We start from the raw sequence: 23,427 nt of genomic DNA, 5'->3' as shown, positions 1-23,427 counted from the left end.
TTCTTAACATGTCTAAACACCAAGATAGAATTTTACAGGAGACTCACTTATTAAGAAAGGATCAGTTTCAGTTGCAAAGAGATTGGACTGGCCAAATATTCCACTCCAGCTATACAAAGAAAACTAGAGGTGTGGGAATCTTAATACATAGAACAATTTAATTTGTAGTATCAGATATAGTACTGATTCTGAATGGCGATATGTGATTGTTATGGGTAATTCATTTAATCGTAAAGTGTTTTGATAAATATCTATGCACCCAATATGAATGATAAGAGACTTTATCCAAAATGCATTTGCATCCATACCTAATGTGAATATTCATAAAATTATAGTGGGCGGAGACTTTAACTGTGTTTTAAATCCAGTCCTGGGGCCTCATGCATAACGGCGCGCATAGGCAAGGAAAAACGTACTAAATGTTGGTTTAAACAGTGGTATAAACAGCAAAAGTAAAGTTGATCGAGTGACATACAGTGTCCAAGAAACTCGAAAGCTCAAGTTCACAAAGTTGCATGATGCCCGAAATAAAACAGAAGTTGTCAGATATCAAAGTCGCCGTGAAAAGGCGAGTCGTAGCCCACTGTCTAAGTGTCATATGAAAGCTTATTAGTGTACAGAAAAAGAAAAAAATAGGGACACAGTGGGAAAAAAGCTTGAAATGTCAACTTTAATCTCAAAATTTCCATTTTAATCATGTAGTTTATTTTGTCATTAAAGTAGAACATCATAAACTTCATCTTAAAATTGTTTAATTTACTAGTTTTTCAAATCCCATTGTAACTAAAGTAGCACGTTAAATGCTTTGTTTTAAATGTGTTCGTCTGTGTGCTCTATGTGTGTGAATCACTACGTGCTTCTTAGACGGGCTTTCTCTTCCTCCGACAGGACACAGAATCCATTACGTTCATGATATTACAGTTCTCTGAATAATTTAAATACTGAGATGTATACTTAAAATCATTTCAGTATTCATATCATATCAATTAAAGCATGTTATTAAACATGGGAGCACGGTTGCGCAGTGATAGTGTCGAACTGGCACCCCATCCAGAGATTGTTCCTGCCTCACGCAAGATGCTTGCTGTGCCATGCGCGACCTTCGATGAAATAATTTATTGCAGCTGTACTGTCTCTTTCAAACGTACTAGCTCCCAATTCCTGTCTTTCCTTTTCTTTCTCCAAGTACCCAAACACCACACAATCAGCTCAGTAATAGACGTTAAGCCATCTGTAAGCTTAGAACTCTGATTCTTCAAAACTTTTAAGGAACATTGAAATATCTTCGTAGTACATGATTAATTATTCTATCCATCTATCCTTCCAGTGTTGCGCCAGCCCCAGCAAGAATACAGCGTGAGGCAGGAACAATCCCTGAACTAGCTAGCACTGCACCATCGTGTCCTCACGTTTAATTATTAAAAATATAGATTATTTAAATAATGTTAACATTTTATCTGTATAATGTAATAAACATATTTCACTGCATTTCATCTTAAAAATGATATCTCATCATATGTAAATACGCGTTTTGTAAAGTGGCGCAGGTTGTGCAATATTATAACTGTATCGCAAGTTTACAGTGAGGTGATTGTACTTATAAGTACAAACAGTTCTACAAGGAGCACTTGATGGACTGATTGATTGTGTTTATAGTTCTTGGGATGAAACTGTTTCTGAACCATGAGGTCAGTACAGGAAAGGCTCTGAAGCATTTGCCGTATGGGAGCAGTTCAATAGACAGCATGGTTGAGGCAGCGTGTGCTTGATGCTGTATATCGATAATTCTCTTTCCGATCAGCTGCTGTAGAGCTGTGATTCCACACTCAGATACAGTGATATAAATACTCAGAGTGGTGCAGTGAGAGTAATATGGTAAAAAGATGATCTGCTGTGGCAACCCCTAACGGTAGCAGCTGAAAGAAGAAGAAGAAGGTGTACGCTAAAGCAGCTATGGTATTTGGAATAGTTTGGCCATTCCATGGACCATTATATTGTTACAGGTTAATTACAATCAGATGTCTTAAACTAATAAACAATATGCGGTTAATTTCAGTGTATATGTTAAAGCTACGTCAGGGATCTGGATATAAAAAAAGAAAGGGAAACCACACTGAAACAGAAGCACTGCTTTGATGCTGGGTGCCGCCAGTTTGCAAAACTGAGCGGAGAACTTGTGTACGCCAGGGTTTGAGCTAGCATGAAAATGTGTGTGGCTTTACGCCAAGTTTAGGTTTTATACATCGTGATTTGAGCATGGAAATGGGAGTACGCAACATTTTTGTGCGAACGCACTGTTTATACATGAGGCCCCTGCATAGGTCTTCAGCCAGAGGGGCGATAACATCTAACACTGCAAAAACAATTACACATTTTGTAAATGATCATAACTTATCAATCCTTTGGTGATTTCTAAATCCAAACTCAAGAGCATATTCCTTCTTCTCACCAGTACATCTTTGTTAGTCAAAAATGTATTATTTCTTTATAGATCCATTTTTTTGCCCATGATCAAATGTTGCAAATACAATGCAATTGTTATATCCGACCATGCCCTTCTGATCATGGAGCTCAAATCATTATGCCCCACATACTCATCTCGCAGCTGGCATTTTAACTCTCATTATTAGCTGACAAAAACTGTTGTGGCAGGCGGCCGGCAGCCATGCCCAGCCGGGTTGCCCCTGCACACTATATTCAGGGGGAGCAGCCTTGGACATTGCAATACCTCCCCCTGGACGCTAGATGGCCGCCCCCTTGGGCTGGAGCAGCACCTCGGGTTCCTGCAGGGCTCCATGGGAATTGGAGTTGGGGGCAGCCCTGCTGGGTCCCGCAGGCACCGCCAGGGGGTGCTGTGTTTGAGACTCCTGAGCCCGTATGGGCAGCATATTCGTCACACCTGGAAGTGCAGCCGGAACTCGGTGATAAAGCACCTGGAGCACTTCTGGGTGAACTATTAAAGGAGACAGCAACCACCACTCAGTTGGAAAGAGGACGAGGTTGCCTGGGAGGACTGTGGTGCCAGAGGATTGGTTTGTTTGTGCTGTACTGAAGTGCTTTTTGGACTGTGTATTGCCTGTGGGGTTCACAGGGAAGACGTGCCCCACAGGTGCAGAAAAATAAAAAGTCTTTGAACTTTTACACGTGCCTCAGTGTGAATCTGTGCCGGGTCGGGCGCCTATATAGCGCCTTAATTCACACTGTACATAATTTATATACAAGCCAATTGATTTTTTTAGAGACAAATGTATCCTCAGAGGTCTCTATAGGAATACTCTGCAAAACTCTGAAGGCAGGACAGATTATTTCATATCTCTCCCACAAAAATAAATCGGAAACCAAGAAGGCATCTGAGTTAATCAGTGAAATTACCAGAATAGATCAAGGACACGCCAGGTTTCCAAATGAGGCACTGTATAAGAAAAAACAGGCTCTGCAATCAGAACTCAACCTCTTGACAACAAAAGAAATGGAACAGCTCATTTTTAAATCGCGACATCATTATTATGAAAATTGGAGAGAAGGCTAATAAGATCTTAGCTCAAGAAATCCACAAACAAGAAGTTTGCAATGCAATACCAGTAATTACCAACACAAAATCATTGACCATAAAAGCATAACTCACACATTTAGAGACTACTATAAATCTTTATATTCTACTCAGTTTAAAGAAGACAAGACACAATCTAATGGATTACTCGATGCATTACAGATACAACAGCTAGATACTCTCAGTGCAGAGGAATTGGATAAGCCTTTGACACTCTCAGAATTATTAGACGCTATAAACTCACTTCAGAGTAGGAAAGCAACAGGTCCTGATGGCTACCCTGCTGAATTTTATAAAAAAAAAATTCAATTAAGTTAACTCCCCTTTTATTATCAACATTTATAGAAGTCAAAGGCAATAAAATTCTACCTCATACTTTTCAACAAGCATTAATTACAGTCTTTCCTAAGTAAAATAAGGACTTATTACAATGTGCATCATACAGACAATCTCACTTCTAAATAATGATGTTAAGATACTCTCCAAAGTTCTAGCTAGAAGGTCTGAGAAGGTGCTTCCTTCAATAATAACACAAGATCAAACCGGATTTATTAAAGGAAGACACTTAGTTTCCAGTCTTCAACACCTTTTTAATGTAATACATTCACCCATAAAATCTAACACCCCGGAGATCTTATTATCTCTGGATGCAGAAAAAGCATTTGATATGGTTGAATGAGACTACTTATTCACTATATTGCACAAATTAGGGTTTGGCCTAAACATATGTGCATGGATCAAACTACTGTTTCCCAGTCCAGACGTTTCAGTTTGTATTAACAACATTACTTCAGACTACTTCAAAGTAGATCTTGGTGCTAGACAAGGATGCCCCCTGTCACCACTGCTATTTACAATCATCACGCAGCCATTGGCTGTTCACTTTCGAAATTCATCTGAGATAAAGGAGATTATCGGAGAAGGATTTGAACAGAAAATATTACTATATGCAGATGATATGGTATTATATATATCAGATCTACAAAATACTGTGCCTGCTTAACAGCACTAGCAGAATCCAGTGAACTCTCTAGCACACAACATTAGATTGGACACCTTCCCTTTAATCACTGCAGATCAGCTTAAATAACTAGGGGTAAACATCACAAGTAAATATAAAGCTCTTTATCAACAAAATTTTGCTGTCTGCATAGAAAAATTTAAACAAGATGTGTATAGATGGTCTATCCTCCATCTCACTCTAGCAGGGAGAATTAACATTGTCAAGATGAATATGCTTCCTAAGCTTCTTTTTCTATTTCAAAGCATCCCCATATACATTAACAAATCATTTTTTGAGAAATTAGATTCAAACACAACCTCATTTATTTGAAATTTGCAATAACCACTCATCTAAGAGCGACCCTACAATGACCTAAAGCAGAAGGTGGTATGGCTCTACCAAACTTTCAATTTAATTATTGGGCGGCAAATATACAAGCTATAAAAACCTGGACAGTGACACAAATAGATGAACACACACAAGCTTGGTCCGCAATAGAAATAAAATCCTGCAGTACTTCTTTATATTTCTTGGTATGCACCCTAGTAAATACAAGTTATCGTCACTATACTAATAACAGAATTGTCCTTCATTCACTCAGAATATGGAACCAATGTAGGAAGTACTTCAAGATAGAGAACCTTTTATCTGTACCACCTCTACACGATAACCACATTTTTCCACTATTTCAAACTTACACAGTTTTTAATGTTTGGAAAATGTACAGAATTAAATCTTTTAGAGATTTGTATATAGATAATGTCTTTGCATCCTACGAACAATTAACCTCAAAATTTCGCTTCCCATCAACACAATTTTTCCACTATTTCCAAATTAGAAACTTTGCTAAATGAATTCTGCCCAATTTTGCTCACCTCGCACCTATTTCTATTATAAATATTAATTAGTCTTCAGGACTCAGACAGCATTTCTATAATATATACATAAAACATTTTAAAGTCCCTGCCTTTCAAAGATCCCAGAGTACATTGGGAAAAGAATCTCTTGCACAACATTTCAGAAAAGGAGTGGAAGGCAGCCATGCACAGAATTCACTTTAGCTCCATATGCACAAAGCGTACAATTATTCAACTTAAAATCTTTTATCGAGCACATCTAACTTGTTTAAAAAATGTCCAAAATATTTCCAAGGCAAGATCCTGCCTGCGAATGTTGCAATCAAGTTCCAGCCTCATTGCGGCATATGTTTTGGGCATGCACCAAATTTAAACCATTCTGGACAAAAAAATTTTAAATGCCTATCAGACATCCTTGGTGTCACAATCACTCCTATTCCATTAACAGCTGTGTCTGATGGACTCCCAGATGGGCTTAAATTGGTGAAGGACAAACAAACTGGAATTGCCTTTACTTCACTATTAGCACATAGACTTATCTTTCTCAACTGGAAGAATCCTAGCCCATCTCTTTTTCAGTCAGTGGGCAACTGATGTTATATACTATTTGAAATTGGAAAAAAATCAAATTCTCACTTAAAAGATCTGTTCAAAAATTTTTAAAACCTGGCAAGATCTAATCAATAATATTTTAGAATAAGCTTTTTATATTGAGGAAAAGGATTATCTTCCCTCTTACCTACTCTTAAAATATTACTCTGGTTGTTAGCCTACATCTCTTTCTCTTAGATGGGGGTGAACTGAATTTAGTTTTGTTAAGTTTGACTTGTTTGTATGGAATGTTACTTGCTTTTATTGAATTGAATTAAAAAACAAAACAAAAAACAAAATAAGGATATATTTTTCAAAAAACAGTAACATTTTTCAGGTTACATATTTGATACAGTATGTTGTCTTTGTTCTGTTTTCAATTAAACATTGGTTTAAATGATTTGGAAATTATTGCATTCTGATATTAATCACAAAAAAAAAAGAAAGAAAACAGATGTGAACAGTTGTGCTTTGTAACAATACCTGTCAAGTGCCACAGGAGGGGGTTCACTGTAGAAAGTTGCTATATAAATATTGGCTGGCTCTCTGTTTTCTCTTTTTGAATGCTGAAACTGAATAACCCCATGAGTGGCTGAAATAGGCTTGAAAATAAATTGTACTGTAGATGGCTGTTGACTTTAAAATTGATACACATTTTAGAATTTGAAATGCATTAATCAAAAGTCCACAATAATTTGTTCAGTTTTGTTTATTTTATTTATTAACCTATATACAATATTAAGATCCAATCTGTAGTGAAGATATAGAAAAATAAAATGTACCACCTATATTTGTGACCGCATCAATGTTAACAAAGCTTAGCTCAATTGAGATACCCCTGGATCTCTCAAACAGTAAAACGGCACTTTGATAGTTACTTTCACTTCAAGCTTTTCAGCAGGAAATATTCTAATGCAGACACAGATACCTTTCTAGTGACACAGGACCACATTTCACAAAGTTGTCCTAAAGAGACTGCAGTTTAAACACCACTGTCAGCTCACCTTGGCCATACATGAATGATTCCCACTCCAACTGGCCCACAAAGACAACATTGTGTAGAGGCCATGAAGTCAGAATAGCAATGTGAATAATCTTTGATTTTCTCATAATAACAATGACCATTCAAATGTTTTCCCATTCTCGTGAAATGAAAAAAATAAGTGATTAAGGCCAGCAGAATATGTAGACCTAACCAAACTGCCTGAGGTTTTTGTGCAAATGCAACAGGTATATTATATTGTACATATAAATAATACATGTACACTAATTAGCACACTTAATGCACTAGTCCATGAAACAAAAAAGGAAACAAACAAATGCGTTGCTCTACTGTTTCCATGTTTTATCACTTAAGTGCTAAATAACTAGACCTTGAGATGAACAAATCATCAAGGTGTTTTATTTTGGAACAGTGCAAGTAAAACATAAAAAAGTCCCCACTGTGAATAATGAAAAAGTGAAGTTTACATTTCCAAATGCAATATAACGTTTGAAAGATTTTCAAGGCTGACTGCACCAAAAAGCAAAGAACCACCAGTCTGTAGATAATTTTTGCAACACTGCAGCAGTAAAAAATCAGTAGCAATACAGTTTTTAATTTTTTAATAAATAATGCTAGTGTCTGAATTACCTGCCCTTCAGTAAGCACACAAGACACTACAAAATGGCGGGTCCTTTGGGAACACAGTTACACCTTCTTTTGTGTGTAATCCAGACCAAAGAAATAAAACAAACCATAAAAAAACTGAAAAGTTACAGAGTGCAATTAGAGTTCATGAAACAAAAACTGGACGGACAAATGGTCAGATATACAAATGCATAGGCTTCTTTGGTGATAGCAATGATTGTGAATCAAAAGTGTAAAAAAAAATAAAATAAAATAACAGATCACCAATATTTGGCATATATCTGGTACATCACCTTCCATTTTTGATATAGTTATAGTTACATTCTTGTTAACATTTTCACACTTAAAAAAAATGACTGAAGCACAAATGATGATGTGCCTCCATTACAATCTAAAATGACCGAACGGCTAAAAGGTAATGGCCAGAGACCGAGGCCAGTAAACACAGAAGTCCCATCCTTTAGGAACAGATGGTCTTCCTTCAGGTGAGAGGTTTAGATTAAACCAATTATGTGTTAAAAAAAACAAACAAATGCAAAGTTTTAAAATTAAAACACATATATAGTACTCGTCGATATCAGTTTAGATTTCTTGTATTAAAAACATTCAAAAGAGCTCCAGGTTATGTGAATACATCCAATAAACGCTTACATGTATAGCTAGCTTGAAAATTAAAGTGCACTAGCTAAACTGCTTGGTCCACCTAGCTGCTCTTCCATTGCAGACCACAGAAACCTATTTAGGAAACAATTCCTGAAAAAATGGTATTGATTACTAAATTTGTGTTCAATTTTATAAGCTCTAAATAGTTCCTTACAAAGGCTTACCATTAGATCTAACAATAATTCCAGAGGAATAGAATAATTAGTTTTTAATTGCCATTATAAAATAGCAATGGGAAACAGTATTGGAGATAAGAAGGCAGAATTATCTCACTTTTGACAGTTTGTATGCAATTTAAACCTGACGACGAACAACGACCCAACACAATAAAAAGATCACAAAGTGTTAAATCGAATGTATTGACAGTTATAAAAATATGCCAATGATATAAACAGGCTGCGTGTCTGCATTGTTTAAAATGAAAGGTGTGCTTTGAACAGCCATAATGATACATTCAAGACACCGTGACAAATAAAAAAAGAAATCCTTCTTAGAATGAAAAGGAAGTAAAAAAGGTAGAAAATTTTAATATTTATTTTTACATGAAGTCCGTTTATCCTCACACTTTTACCTATATTAAACTCGAGTTGCAGTACTGCTAAAAAAGGACATTTCTATGATCACAGTGTGAATTTGTCCTTCTGCCTTTACTCTTACCATTTTTTTTTCTGCAGGAATCTGGCATCAAGTTAGTGCCATGTACTGGTATCACCATTAGATGGAGCTATATTGCTTAAAACAAACTAAAGCAGAAAGATCTAGATTTATTTGCAGCCTGAGAATTTTAACCTTGCACAAAAATATGTTGCTTATTCAGCAACAAAAACATATAAAGTTTATATCTTCTGCTCTGTATATTTCAGAAAAAAAATTATACTTTTTGAAAATATTTTCCTTAAGTAAACATTTAATGGCTAAACACCCAGTAGCCATGTTATTAGGTCCACCTTTCCCTTGTACTTGAGGTTTACCTCAGAACATCCTGAAATCAAAACATGGGGCTGGAAAATTGCAAAGGAATTTGGTCCATGTTGACTCCTTACATGCAGATCCAATCTCATCCCAAGGATGCTCTTTTGTACTGAGTTCTGACCAGACCTTGCAGATCACTGCAGTAAACTAAAGTCACTATAATATTTGTGGAAGCAGCTTAAGATGATGCTTGTTTTATGACATGGAGCATTACCCTTCTGAAAGTGAACATTTATAAACAGGTAGATAGTAGCTGTAAAGAAATACTCATTGTGAGCAAGCAATGCTTAGGTAAGTTGTGGCCAGTGTGGACGAATGTTAATTTTAAAAGTAACCTAGCTATATTATTATATCTATATCTATTTTATCTATATAGCTATATCATTAATTACAAAGAAATGTAACTATATATATTATATTGTTACTTATTATAAGATGTAATGTGTTAGAAACAGTGAATAACAGTAAATAACAATCAATCCCCTTTTCCATCTCCAATGTGAGCACTAAATGTTTTGTGGTATGAACACTGGCCACTGCTCCACTAGATCACACTGTAACACATATTAATAGCAAATAGCTGGATTAAAACTAAACTGACACTTTATTAATAAGTTTCTGTTAGTGGATTGCGCACAGCACACTCTTTTCTTCTTAGGTATATGACCGACCCTTATAAAGGATTGACATATCATCCACCATGTTTGCTTCTTGCCTTTCATTCAATGCTGACGCCATGATCATTAGCTCCCTGTAACCCTAAACTGGGAGGATTAAATTTACCCCTGAGCACATGCAGCATTAAATGTATATTTATAATTTTTGTTCAATTCTTTTCAATTGATTGCAAGCTATGTATGTGCTTAACCTCTTCAGACACCTGTAGAGCTTGCATGCAATGTCTTGGTGGGAAAATGAAACACTTCTGCCAAGTAACGTAATAATTTGTTTACTTGGGTTTTTTGGAGTGGCTGGAATAAGCTTTGATAGTAAAGCATAATTTTTTTTTTGCAATCATTTTTACATCAATAAATGAAGTATTGAGTTAGGTTACCTCGTACTTTAAAAATTAATCTAACTACATAATGCACGATACTTTTAACATGTTTCCCGTAACACTGGCCACACTCAAATGATGCTCACTAGGAGTGGGAGATATACATTGGGTGGGGGGGGGGGGTTGATTTCTGTATCTACCAACACCACCAGAATTTTTAAATATACCATGATATGGATTTTTGGCTATATCATCGACTCCTATACTCCATTGGCATTAGAAGGTGAAAACTTGTGGGTGAAAACCACACTATCACCTCTTGTGCTGTGGATATAAGGCAGAATGCCAAAGTCTGATCTACTATCTGCGTATTTTAGCAAAAATGAAAATATGCCAGACTTGGTGACATCTTTCCAAACTTCAGTCATCCAGTTTTGGTGATCACATGCCCTCTGTGACCTCATTTTCCTGCTGTTGTGGTAAAGAGCTGTTATTGGAAAATATGAGATTTTTCTATTAGCATGAGCAAGTCTATACTTTCTCCTCTGACCTCTCACATTAATAAGGTATTTTGATATACAAAACTGTTGTTCGCTGGATGTTTTTATTTATCACAACATTCTCTGTAAATTCAAAGGACTGAAATGAGTGAAAATAATACCAGGGTGTCTGTCTGGAATGCTGGAACAACCACATCTGGCAGCGACGATCCAACCAAAGTCAAAGTCACTTAGAAAATGGAACTTCTCCATTTGAATGTTTAGCTAAAATCTCTTGACCACATTTGCATGATTTATTTATTGTATTGCAGCCACATGATTAGCTGTTTGGAGGCGTGAACAAGCAGGCGGACCTAATAAAATGGCCACCGAGTCTGTGTGTATGTATATAATACTCATGAAATCTGCTAAGACAAAAAATATCAATAAAGAATCTAACAGTATTTCTGAAACAGAATTCCCAGCAGAACCTACAAGATGCCAAAGATTCCATCAGTTCTAGCAGTAGTCATGATTCCTGCTTTTAAGACAAATATTACATATATACACATATTGATATTGCTATAAGGGTGAACATTGATTTTTTTGGCAACTTCTCCTTTTCTTTAGGTATTTTGATTGATTATTCTAAAGTTAAAAAGTGTAAATGCATTCCGCCTATTTTTTCAACACCAATTTAAAGGCTCAGTGCTCATCAATGTAATTGTAGGCAAATTCATGCTGTACACTTAACGATTTCATATGATATAAAAACTGTACAGTAATATACATCATAAACAATACCTGTGCTTTTTTGCTTATTTAATAAGAAAGGATATACATTTGCACACACACACTTTGCTTTGTCTTCATTTCTTTAGTTCCATGTGACATTTTTCCGAGACACAAACATCAATGAGCAAAATTGGACATTGAAGATCGTGCTCTCCGTGTCCAGTTGAGGCCCTGTCCAGCTTCAGCGCTGCCTTCAGGGAGATCTTCTTTTTTGCGGACTTTGAGACGTGTCATCAGTTTTATAATCCATTCATCCCACTCCTCTGGCAAGAGCAGCAACAGAAATCCCAAAGAAATTATAAGCACAGCTATAACTCGAACACTGTTGAAGCTTATTTTACTGGTATAGTGATCAGCGACTGCAAACAAAGAAAAAAACAAGTAAAATAGTGAAACAGACACACATTAGAAGGAACTATACAGTATATAATGTGTGCATGCAGTATTAGGGGATTATCTTCAATAAAATACAGCTTTATTGCTGCTAATTGAATTATTTTTTCATGACTTGTATCAATGTAACAAAATAACTGTACTATAAAAATAATGCAATTTTATGCTTAAATTGAGAAATCCTTAAAATGTAATAATTATATTTTAAGAGGGTGTCATGAATGCACAGTGGCTTTGGGAGCCTTCAGGTGTCTGGGTTTGATTTCTCTGCTGTTTAAGTACACATTCTCCCGGGAGCTGCACTAGTTTTCTGCATGTGCTCCAAGTTTCGCCTAAATCCCAAAGATGTGTGAGGCTACTCGTGAGTCTAAGAGAGAGTGTATACTTGTGTGTGTGTGTCCTAACTTGTGTCTAAATGCCACCAACCCTGAGGAAATGTAATACAAAAAGTGGTTTAGGAAAATGAATGGTTGGAGAGGTGCAATATTATATTGTTATTATATAATTATTAATTGTTACTATGTCTACCCACTTCTTCCATTTTCCTGAGCAGGGTCGCAGGGAAGCTGGAGCCCAACCCTGCAAGCACCGATGCAAAGAAAGAACAATCTGAGGACAGGGTGCCGGTCCATCGAATCTACACAAATGCACACTACAGCTAATTTAGCAATGCCAGTTTTCTTTTTAGTCGTAACCCTTGGCCACAGTACCGCTAACCGTGAGAAGTACCTGAAGCCCAGTTACTTGGTTGAGGTAGCCTGCATCTCCAGTTCTTGGGTTGCTTTACATATATCACACCATAAGATTATGGTTCAAGGCCCAGAGGTTTGTGTATTTTTACGTGTCAATCCTTAGCACCCCTAGGGTAAATCAAAAATTATCTGCACTTTTCTGATCATTATGTTTGAGTTGGCTGTGCAGCCTTTCCTGTGCACATGTAGAAACATGGTGTGTCTGTGGTCCCAGTGGTCAAGTTTTGTCCTTGATTAGTCAGTTTTTCCTTGTTGTTTTCTATGAGTAAACATGGCCAATTTGATTTCCTTTTACAGCAAAGAAGAGCAGCGAGCAGTGATCTGCTTACTTGTATGCTAAAGGTATATCGGAGGCCGAAATTCTTGTTGGTTCATTCGAACCATGCTAGGGACATTGGTTGTCATTGGTAAGTGGACACAAGCAGGCATCCTGCTCCTTCTTTGAGCTTAACATTTGCCTGACCATTGTTAAACTTTTTAATCCATTCAAATACACTCTGCTCTGGTAAAACACTATCTTCACTTTGTGCAGAAAGCCTTGTATGGATTTCATCCCCTGGAACACCTTTAGCCCAACAAAAGTGGATTACTGCTTGCTGTACTTCATTGGTGCAAATGGAGAGAGAAGCAGTCATGTTTACTCCTAGAAAACAACAAGAGAAACTAATTGATGATGGCTAAAACTTCACCACTGTGACCACAGGCAAATTTCCCCTTGGGATTAATAAAGTATCTATCTATCTATCTATCTATCTATCTATCTATCTATCTATCTATCTATCTATCTATCTATCTATCTATCTATCTATCTATCTATCTATCTATCTATCTATCTATCTATCTATCTATCTATCTATCTATCTATCTATCTATCTATCTATCTGGGAGAAGCTGATTAGCTGACCCAAAACTATTATCACAAAAGTGTGCACAATTATTTGCTTACCTTTATATGTTATGGGTAGTACTGTTTCATAATGCTTAGTACTGACGCCTCAGAGATCCAGTGTCTACATCGAGAGGGGTTTATACATTCTCCTAGTCTCTCAGGATATATATGTCTGGAGACAACTATGAGTGAATTTTGCTTAAAACTGGGTGGGAACAATTAGACGGCTCACTGAGTGTCACACTTCTAAACCAATCCAACACTTTATGAAGGCGGCGCTCAAAGTAGGGACAGCGAAGCAAGCTTCTGATTACGATAAACTGCCTACAGCTGAAAAGTCTCCAAAAATACCCATATTAAACATATAAATGTGTGTTGCATGTGAAGAGAGCCCATTGCATGTGTTGAAAAGAAACATAATCTGTTGCAAGCAAGAAATGTTTCTGTAAAATCATATTATGTTGGCATTCAAATACATTGATGGATTGGTGGTAAAAGTGAACGATACATTGCCGCAGGTGCTGTGTGTGCTCTTTTTTGTTCACAGTTGCAACAATAGTGTAGGAGTTTATGTAAGATTGAAAGAACTATCAGCTATATATGTGAAAATAGGAATGGCAAAATATGCATTCCATTTAAGCAATGTGTCACACCCCACCAAAATGGCCGCTGTTTAGAGAGTTGATAATGAAGACCCACAGGAGATGTACTCTAAACATGCAAATCAACAAATCTGCCTAACAATACCAGTAAATGTGGATGGAAGGACAGGAGCACTTCTGGGTCAAGGACTATGTAAAGGACTGCTGGGAACCCAGCAGGGGAGCCAGAGTCGGGAGGAGGTGGACAACACTTGCTGGGAGGTGTGGAGGAGAGATTTGCATTGTGTTTGTGCTTGATTTATTATTATTTACCTGTGCGTTTGTGGCTGTACTGCTCAAGGCATACTCTTTAAGAAGAAAAGAATATTAAAATACTTCTTGGGACTTTTACTCGGTGTCCAATGCATCTGCCTGTTGGGGTTAATGGGGCAACAACAACCCCTAGCACTTTACAACAGGTGGAACAAAGTAGCTGCAGTGGTCTACTTGCGTTTGTTTGTCTGTCTCTTCTGTCGCAGCACTCATTACAACATTCACATTAATCATTAAGATCCAGTTACCTTGAGCTACTGCTCTCTTGAATTGAAAAAAGCTCTTTTAGCCTTTTATTTTCTCTGAGTGTCAAGTCTTGAGTTCAGTCTCTTTTGCTCTCTCCCCAAAACCCCTTCAGTTTAAAGTGCAATGACTGGAGGAATTGGAAGTGGGTGTTTTAGGAAGTATCTCTGTGGGATAGCCTTTGCAGTGGTGGATGTCACTGCTAATTCACTACAGACTTTTTAATGAGTTGTCCCCAGGCACGTAGTCTAACATTAGACTAACATTCTTCATGAATCTGCGTTGATGTTTACTGAAGTGCCACAATTTTTCTCACATATTCCAAAGAAATGTGGCCCTGTGTGGGTGTGTGTATTAGTGGGCCCAACACTGAACTGTCCCTCCACCCAGGATGGGTTCCTGTCAGTATTGCCTCCATGACCTTGAGATGGATCAAGCAGGTGTGAATATGTTATCATACCATATAAGTTAAAAGTAAAGTCAAGTTTACAAAAATTACATTTATGCTTTAGATATTCAGAATGAAATATGTTTAAAGCATTTACTTGTTTGCCTGGTATGTTTGTCCAAGTGTAGGGATTGCTATGTTCATATTCCATTAACCTTTTAATGACACTGATGGAAAATATTGCATTAAGTATGCCACAAAACTGTTCTCTCCATGCATAAGGGGTTAACAGGATTCTTACCAGCATTTGCAGGAACACTTAGCATAATTCCAAGAGAAATCAAGGTGGGGTATGTGATTGCAATGCCAAAATTTACTAGGATGTTAAAAGCTGAAAGACATCAATAAAACATACCATATACATATATTATAAATGAGGACTGAGCTGAATTCATGGTCAGAAAGACAGGGGACTAGTATGTGTTTTAACAACATTGCTTACACAACACATTAACCAATGTAGTGGTACCGAGTGGCAGGCCAGCCCACAGAAAAGGTTACAACTTGTAGATAAGAACCTTAGTTATGGACAAACAATCACATTTGCTATTTAAATACAATACATAAAAACACCAACATCATATCCAAGGCTGATGAAAGGTTAAGACCTGTAATAGCAACAATAGTAACTAAGCAAGAACACTTCTTGGATGGGATAGTAGTTCACAGCCTAATTATTTTGCATTTATCATTAAAACTATACATCTTTCAGTCATTCATTCATGTGTGTGTGTCTAGACATACACTGTATGGGAAAGAAGTAAGTCAGTGTAGATTTATACTGTATCAGAGTAGCTGTCCTTCCATACTCACCTTTTCACGATTAAGTAACAAGATGACACAGTAGTTAGGGTTCCTGCCTCAGGGAATCAGTGCCTTGAGTTCAAATCCAAGGCCAGTAATGTCCATGAATATTCTGATTATGTGTTATGGGTTGTTAAACATGAAATTAAATTGTTCATTTTAAAAGAATTATGGCACTGACCTTGAAGGGAAAGTCCAGGGAGGGAAAGAAGTAGGGAAGTATGAGGATATAAGCAGAATGAATTTTAAAAAGATATTCAAATCATCTTGAAGACAGAAAGGTCTGAAACTGTGTCATCATTGCCAAACTGGTGTATGAATATTATTATTTTTATTACTTATATTTTGTATTTAATCCTTTGTCTTTGCATTTTATTTTTTTTGCTTTATTAAATAATCTAAAATCTTTAAATATTTATTTTGTCTAGATTCCTACGTTCTTCTGGTTGCAGAGGTTCAGGAGGTGTCACCTTAAGGATTTCATTGAAGGACAAAGCAGTGCTAGAGATATTAAATACAGGTGTATGATGTAATGGCCTGCAACATATAACCAAATCCGTTACAGTCTCAACACCAGGTACTAGAATAAATCTGGTAAATAATGTCATGAATGTGACCATGAATTTGCTGGTAAACCATTTATATACAATATAAGATGACACTATGAGTTGTGGAGCATGTCTAATGTGTCTCTGTCTCTTCTCAGTTAGCAAGGAATCAAAATGTCTGAAACCCTGGCTCATCCGCTGAGTCCATCTATAAATGTCATCCCTCCATCACTACGCAAAATCAAATGACCTAGGATGCAGGCAGGTCAAGCTCCTTTTCTGAGAGAGGTAAGAATAAGCATGACAATGAAAGATGAAGATCTTATTGAACTTAAACTGAGATATCCAAACCTACAATAACCATTAGTAGCCTGGTACTGGTTGGCCCTGATTTGTTGTTTCCCCTGCAATTCTATTAATAAAGATATGAAATCAAATAAAATGGGTGAGCTCACAATAATTAAAAAATGTAAAACTGTGCTAGAAAATTGTTATGCAATTAACTAATTTGACATACCCAGAGATATACAGTCATCTCATTTGACATACTGAAGCTAAAAGATCAGGAGCTGTCGTGTAATGTGGCATTGACTTGTATTGTGACATTGACGTGTAGAGGCATAGTGAAGTCTTGTTAATAACCCTTAAGCAAATTATTTTTCTTAAGACAGATAGTAGACAGTTTACTTACTAAGTAGCAAAATAGAAACTCCACAGAGATTTCCCCAGGGGATAGCATCAAAGGGGCCAAAGTATTCCAGTTTGGTGAAGTACAATATAACTGGGACAAAGCTGATAAAAACAAAGTTGACGCCTCCAAGGAGAGAAAGAAAAAGTGCTGCTTCGCCAAACTTGGCACTGCCCAGTATGAGTTTAAACAAAACCTGCAAAAACACACAGGCGTTAAAAGTTTAAATTAGATAGATAGATAGATAGATAGATAGATAGATAGATAGATAGATAGATAGATAGATAGATAGATAGATAGATAGATAGATAGATAGATAGATAGATTTGTATTTTTCCCAAATGGAAATTAAGACTTTACAGAAGAAAACATTAAATATAACAAACCACAAACTCCCCCTCCTCTCCAACAAACGCAAAACGTATGACTTGGCCAATGATAAAAGAGCTGCTGTCATCTAATAACAGTTTTGTAGGTGGGTGTATTATGGAACAGATTATGATCAGATCTGCCCAATAGTGCATTAGATTTAGATTTAAAGGAATATTTCACATTTAAATAAAGCAGGTGAAGCTTGTTCTGTCCACCAGTAGAACCTGACACATACTGATGAAAGCATCTTATTATTTCTTCCAAAGTTGCATGACTACAAATTTGTCATCAGTTTTGTAAAATGGTGGTAAAAGTAGAGAAATATGCTATCAGAGTGTTCAGTGTTGTATACAGAATAGACACTAGTGCAGATAATTTTTTGATCAAAAGTGTGGTTTAATACAAATAATAAATAATAATTACAAGGCAGGAAAAATTAACGGATCAATGAATACTAAAACAAAATACATAATTATCAAAACTATGCTTTTCAGAACCTTCCTATAAATTCCTACCCTCAGTATTTTTGTTCCTACCTTCCACTACCAAAATAATACCGACTTCCCCTACTTCCTCACCAGGCAAGCTCTTGCCTCAGCTGTGATTCCAACTATAAGCTAACCTGATTGAAGATTTGAAGGCACTAGTTCCAGGTAATCTTCCAGTACTGTTCCATCTTACTCAAAAGCTCTTCTGGGTCACTCATATTCCCACATGGACTCCACTCTTCAGAAGTATCATCAGAACCTTTAAGTTACGGAAGCAAGGTATGGCACCTGCCCATTACCAGTCTGGGACAACATAGCCAGCGTTGACTCCCAGCTGAACTCCTGACAATATAGCATCCTGCCCAGGAAAGCGTATCCCTACTGAGATATGTACTGCAGTACTCTTCTCCCTGACTGCCATGCACAATAATGACTTAAGCAATAACAAAAGTGGTAATGTTTGAACAGCTAGTAGAGTGAGACTTGGTACTTTAATAATCAATACAAACAGTTAAAAGGTCATTTTAATAGGTTAATAGGGTCATTATAAAGAGTACAGTGAAATTCTTACTTGCATGTTGGTAACAATCACATAAAATTATGGAAACATTCTGTATAACAGGAATGGTGGTTCAACTCATCACACTGAATATTTTCTATTCGGCTCCTGCTAAAGTTTTCAAAACATGTAAAGGTTCCCAAGTTCTTATTTTGAGTGTGTGTGTGTGTCTAAATATGCCTTGTGACAGACTGTCATGACTGGCTTCTGCATTGTGGTGATAGTGTCAGGATAGGGTTTTGCTTCCATAACCCTAAACTGGATAGAAGCATGTTTGAAAATTAATAGATGGACCAATGATTTAAAAACTCTCAAGCATTTATTATGAAGAAACAGTGAAAAGAGTGACCCTGTGTCCAGAAGCCTCTGTGTGTCATCCATCCATCTATCTGTTTTCCTAACCCACTTGTCCAGGGCAGGGTCGTAGGGCAGATGGAGCCTATCCCAACCAGCAACTAGTGCAAGGCAAGAGCAACCCATGAATACGGAGCCAGCCCTTCATTATGTGAACAAACATGGGCAAATTTAGCAAAACCAATTCAGCTAATCTGCATGCCTTTGTACTTTGTGAATATAGTGGATATCATATTGGTTGATGTATGTTGACCAATATTATTATTGGTCTAATAATTTAATATTTTAAAATGTTTAAACATGCAGGAAAGTTAATGTCTAATAATATCTTATTTAGGTAAGGTAAGGAAGCTATATAACCAGATATTGCCGGAGTACCTTTGCAACCCCACTAGATCAGATAATAAGCTCTGTTCAGTGCTGGACTAGGGGACTGGAGGCTTTGCATGGATTTTCTTGTAACTGACTGAGGAAATACAAGTGGCTGAGATGAAAGGACAAAAGAAGTCACAACTGGACTGGTATGGGAGCTGAGTCAGCCTGACTGAGATTTGTATCAAGCATGACAGGATGCATTCAAATTAAGGGCTGAGAGAAAGGTCAAGTGTCTCTGCAGTTTTCATTCTGAGGAGAGGCCATTTCAGCTGCTTTATGCAGACAGACCATGTGGTCCATACTAAGACAGAGAGCCACCTGATAGTCTAAGCAAGACTGGCTGATTATTACTCAGTTTGTATTAATATTAATTTGTCAACACTCACTTTTGTACTCTGCTTGTATTTTGGCCATATTATATGTAATACATAAATAAAGGTGTAATGTTCTCTCCTCATTGTTCTGGTGCTCTGTCTAATTGCCTGAGTTTATAGAAGTAAAAGAAAAAGAGACATATTGAACTACAATGACCAGGCTGGTAAGAATAAACATATATAAAGGTTATGGATAGAATGTGAGGTATTCTGTTAAGGTCTGTGTAATAAAGAGTATAAAGGGGAGAATGGAACCCACATAGACACACATGGAAGTACATGGGAAGCAAACCCCAGCTCTGCATTGCGGGGCAGAAGTGCTACCACTGTGCCACCATGCTCTGTGTGTCAATGGCAGGTAATTATAAATAAGATTAATTTGATCAAGCAAAAGATTTCATTTATATTACAACCAGTTAGAAATGGTTTGGATTATGTTATATATTTGAAAATAAATCCTGGCTTAACCACTACCAAAGATTATTTTTACATGGAAATTTAATTATATAACAGTTGATATGCTGGATATTCTACTGCATCAACATGCAGCAGATGCTTTAAGAAATTGTTTTGGTGGAAACAATCATATTTTACAATAATAAATGTTCCTCCGCATTCCATCTCTCCTGACGTGCATATCATAAAGAATAAAAATCTTTTGTGTCATTACTTACTCCCACTTCTAATTGTACAGTTTAATTTAACGTCAGGTAATTCATATTCAATATTAAAAAAACATGAGGTATATAAAAGCCATTTAAAGTATTTAATAATGTGGGAGTTTAACATTACTTGCAAAATTAAAATGTATGTACAGCAAGTACATCAAATTGCAAAGAAAAAAAATCAGCAGTCTAACTTTGGGTCAGATCAGCCCTGATTGAAGCTAGAAATGTTAATTTAACTGAAGGTTTTTTGTTTGTTTGTTTGTTTTTATTCATAGGACTTATTTACAGAATCTTTAGAGACTTACATCATGATATTGATAGCAGTAGAGTGTTGTACCGTATTAGCCATAGATTGATACAAGAAAAAGTAGGGCGAAATGACACCTTTTATTGGCTAACTAAATATTGTACATAAGGACACTACACTTCTATTTGATATTCATCTGATTTTTAAGATTGCATAGATTTATTTGTTTTTTCTTTGTTACTTATTTTTAATATTATTGCCTAATCTTTTCTGTTTTTCTTTTCTTGTAATTTTCTCTTTGAGATCTTGTAAAGCACTTTGAGCTACATTGTTTGTATGAAAATATGCTACATAAATAAATGTTGTTGTTGTTGTTGTAATGCCTGCTTTTTAGAAGATACTCTTACAGTATATGTTCACACTATGTCCTCACATTAGGTTAATTTGAAACCGAGATTACTGGTATTGGCAGGTAGATTTTTGCCAGGTTAAGACATAGGGTGTCTGCCTGCTTGACAGATGTTAATTAAAATGATTTAAACAGTTGTTCAAGAAAGTAGATCATTGTATAAGGTATCTTCCTGTAAGTTCCTTACACACTCTGGACAAATACCAGGACACTACTGTTAGTTAATTTAAACAAAAGATTATGAAAAAACAGACATTTGCCTCTCTGTCTGTCTCTCACGCTCTTTATTTTGGCATCTGCTTCTCTTCAATGTGCCTTTACACCAGACAGCATGTCAGCCTGGCTTCTTAAGATGCAGTTTAACAGCACCCCAGCCCCAGTCTTCAACTGTCTTGTTGTTAAAAAATGTAAAGAACTAATTGCCCTGAGGTTATTATACAGTTTCAAAACATTTGTCAGTCTAATATTCTGCCAAGGTAAAAAACAATGTCAGAAGCCAAACGATTAGGCTAGAATAAATAGATTTTAGATAGCTGTTGCTTTGCTGTAAAAAATGGACTAGTGTCAAAAAATAAAAAGTGCATTAAGTGCTGATTCAGTAAACTTAAGGTTAGGAAAGTAACAGACCTTGTTTCTGTCTGTATCATTCCCACCCATTAATAACATCTTTGTATTGATGATTTATTGTTCATTCAATATTCAACTCATTAGCACAATTAATTAAAGAAACTAAAGGAGAATTATAATTTGGTTTGAAGGAAAGGTACAGCCAAGTATCTTCTGCATACAGCTAGAGTAGAATATTAATATTTTCCAGTGATATCTCCCAGTGGCAACATGTAAAGGGAAAGAGTAACAGTCCATATGCTAATCTCTGAGGGATACCATAGCTAACTTCACAACTTAATGACAGGGTAATGTCATCACATTTCTGTAAATAATGAAATGTACAACACGAGCAGCGTTATACTTCCTGCGAGAAAGATTTAACCACACCCGGGGCCGGAAATAAAGGACAAGTACAGTATTATTTTACAAAGGTTTTAAGGTAAAAGTGAAAATAACGCATATGTAACAATTCCCATGAAAACAACAATCTCTTTAAATTGTATATCTAGTAAAACAAACCCGGGGGTGGGTGAGTGAAGCAAGCAGGGAGTGGAGCCCCCTAGTATTTGATAAATATAAAGTACATTGGTTCTACTGAAAGATTAAACTGATTTTCAAGCCTATTTAATAGAATACAGTGGTCAATGGTGTACTGTAAATTGCTGCATTTCAATCTATGAATCTAATAATCGTAGTGTTTATTTCATCCAAAGATGTCTTGCCTGAAGAAGGGGCCTGAGTTGCCTTGAAAGCTTGCATATTGTAATATTTCTAGTTAGCCAATAAAAAAGGTGTCATTTTACTTAACTTCTCATTACATGTAGAAACTAACAATGTTAGATTTGAATACACAATGGAACATTGGAAACATGAAATTACACCTTATGAGAAGGACCTAGGAGTCATAGTGGACTCATCACTATCTACATCCAAAGAGTACAGAAATTATCCAGAAGGCTAATAAGATTTTAAGTTATATATCATGATGTGTGAAATACATATTGTTTCTTCACCTGCAGTACTGCTTACAAAAAAATCATTGCAGCACTAGAGAAAGTCCAGACTAGACTGACAAGGCTGATTCTGGGACTAAGAAGTATGAGCAGTGAGGCGAGATTGAAGGAGCCAAAACGTTTTCAATTTAAGCATAAAACTGCTGTGTTTTAGCGAGAGTTCCTCCCCTGGCTGGGGTTCAGATCTTTGGTTCATGTCCTTTTTGTTAATTTTTGACTTATTTGTTTATGTTAAGTGCTACTTTTGCTAATTGTTTACTTTATTCCCAATGCATGTTCCTTTTTTTGTGGGTGATTCATTTTCATGGTGTCATGAAACTCGAGAGTTCCAAAAAACATACAGTAAGTTCTGAACAGTTTTAACAATTTCCACTAGAGGTGAAAATCCTGGCAAAAAAAACCTGGCTTGCAACATGGAGTGCTGTGTAGAATCTTTATAAAATAAAAGATTTATTATTCAAAAGCTCTATAGAGCCAAAAATAAGCTGCAAGGACCACAAAGGCACAGAAGGCAAAAGCTTCAAAAAAGGCAATACTGAATGCAAAGACCCAATGACAAATCTAAGAATAATTGAAATACAGAGCAAAGAGGTGAAAAAATCCACATAAAAATCGCAGTAATCACTGACCAACTCCCAAGCACATTTGGTATAAATTTTGAGATGAGCCAAGCAAAAAGTCCCAAAAACTTTGAAAATGGCCACTAACAACAAGGGCAAGCTTAGAATCTTTATAAAATGTAT

The 23,427-nt window shown here is 36.4% G+C and overlaps 1 protein-coding gene across 3 annotated transcripts in view; it reads right to left on the bottom strand.

The window, feature by feature from the left end:
* Positions 1-11,646: 11,646 nt before the first annotated feature.
* Positions 11,647-23,427, bottom strand: part of slc35f3b (solute carrier family 35 member F3b) — a 360,618-nt gene continuing 348,837 nt past the window's right edge. For all 3 annotated transcript variants that reach the window (XM_028820728.2, XM_028820729.2, XM_028820730.2), the window contains 3 exons: positions 17,220-17,412; positions 15,418-15,507; positions 11,647-11,896 (listed from right to left, as the gene is read on the bottom strand). In XM_028820728.2, the coding sequence (XP_028676561.1) occupies positions 11,655-11,896; positions 15,418-15,507; positions 17,220-17,412 (525 nt within the window). In that variant the 3' untranslated portion in view covers positions 11,647-11,654. The remainder of the gene's footprint in view (positions 11,897-15,417; positions 15,508-17,219; positions 17,413-23,427) is intronic.

The sequence above is a fragment of the Erpetoichthys calabaricus genome, chromosome 15 (assembly GCF_900747795.2).
Source record: "Erpetoichthys calabaricus chromosome 15, fErpCal1.3, whole genome shotgun sequence".
In the NCBI taxonomy this organism is placed as follows: Eukaryota; Metazoa; Chordata; class Cladistia; order Polypteriformes; family Polypteridae; genus Erpetoichthys; species Erpetoichthys calabaricus.
Note: the sequence above shows the minus strand (reverse complement) of the source record. Positions and strands in the feature narration are given on the sequence as shown.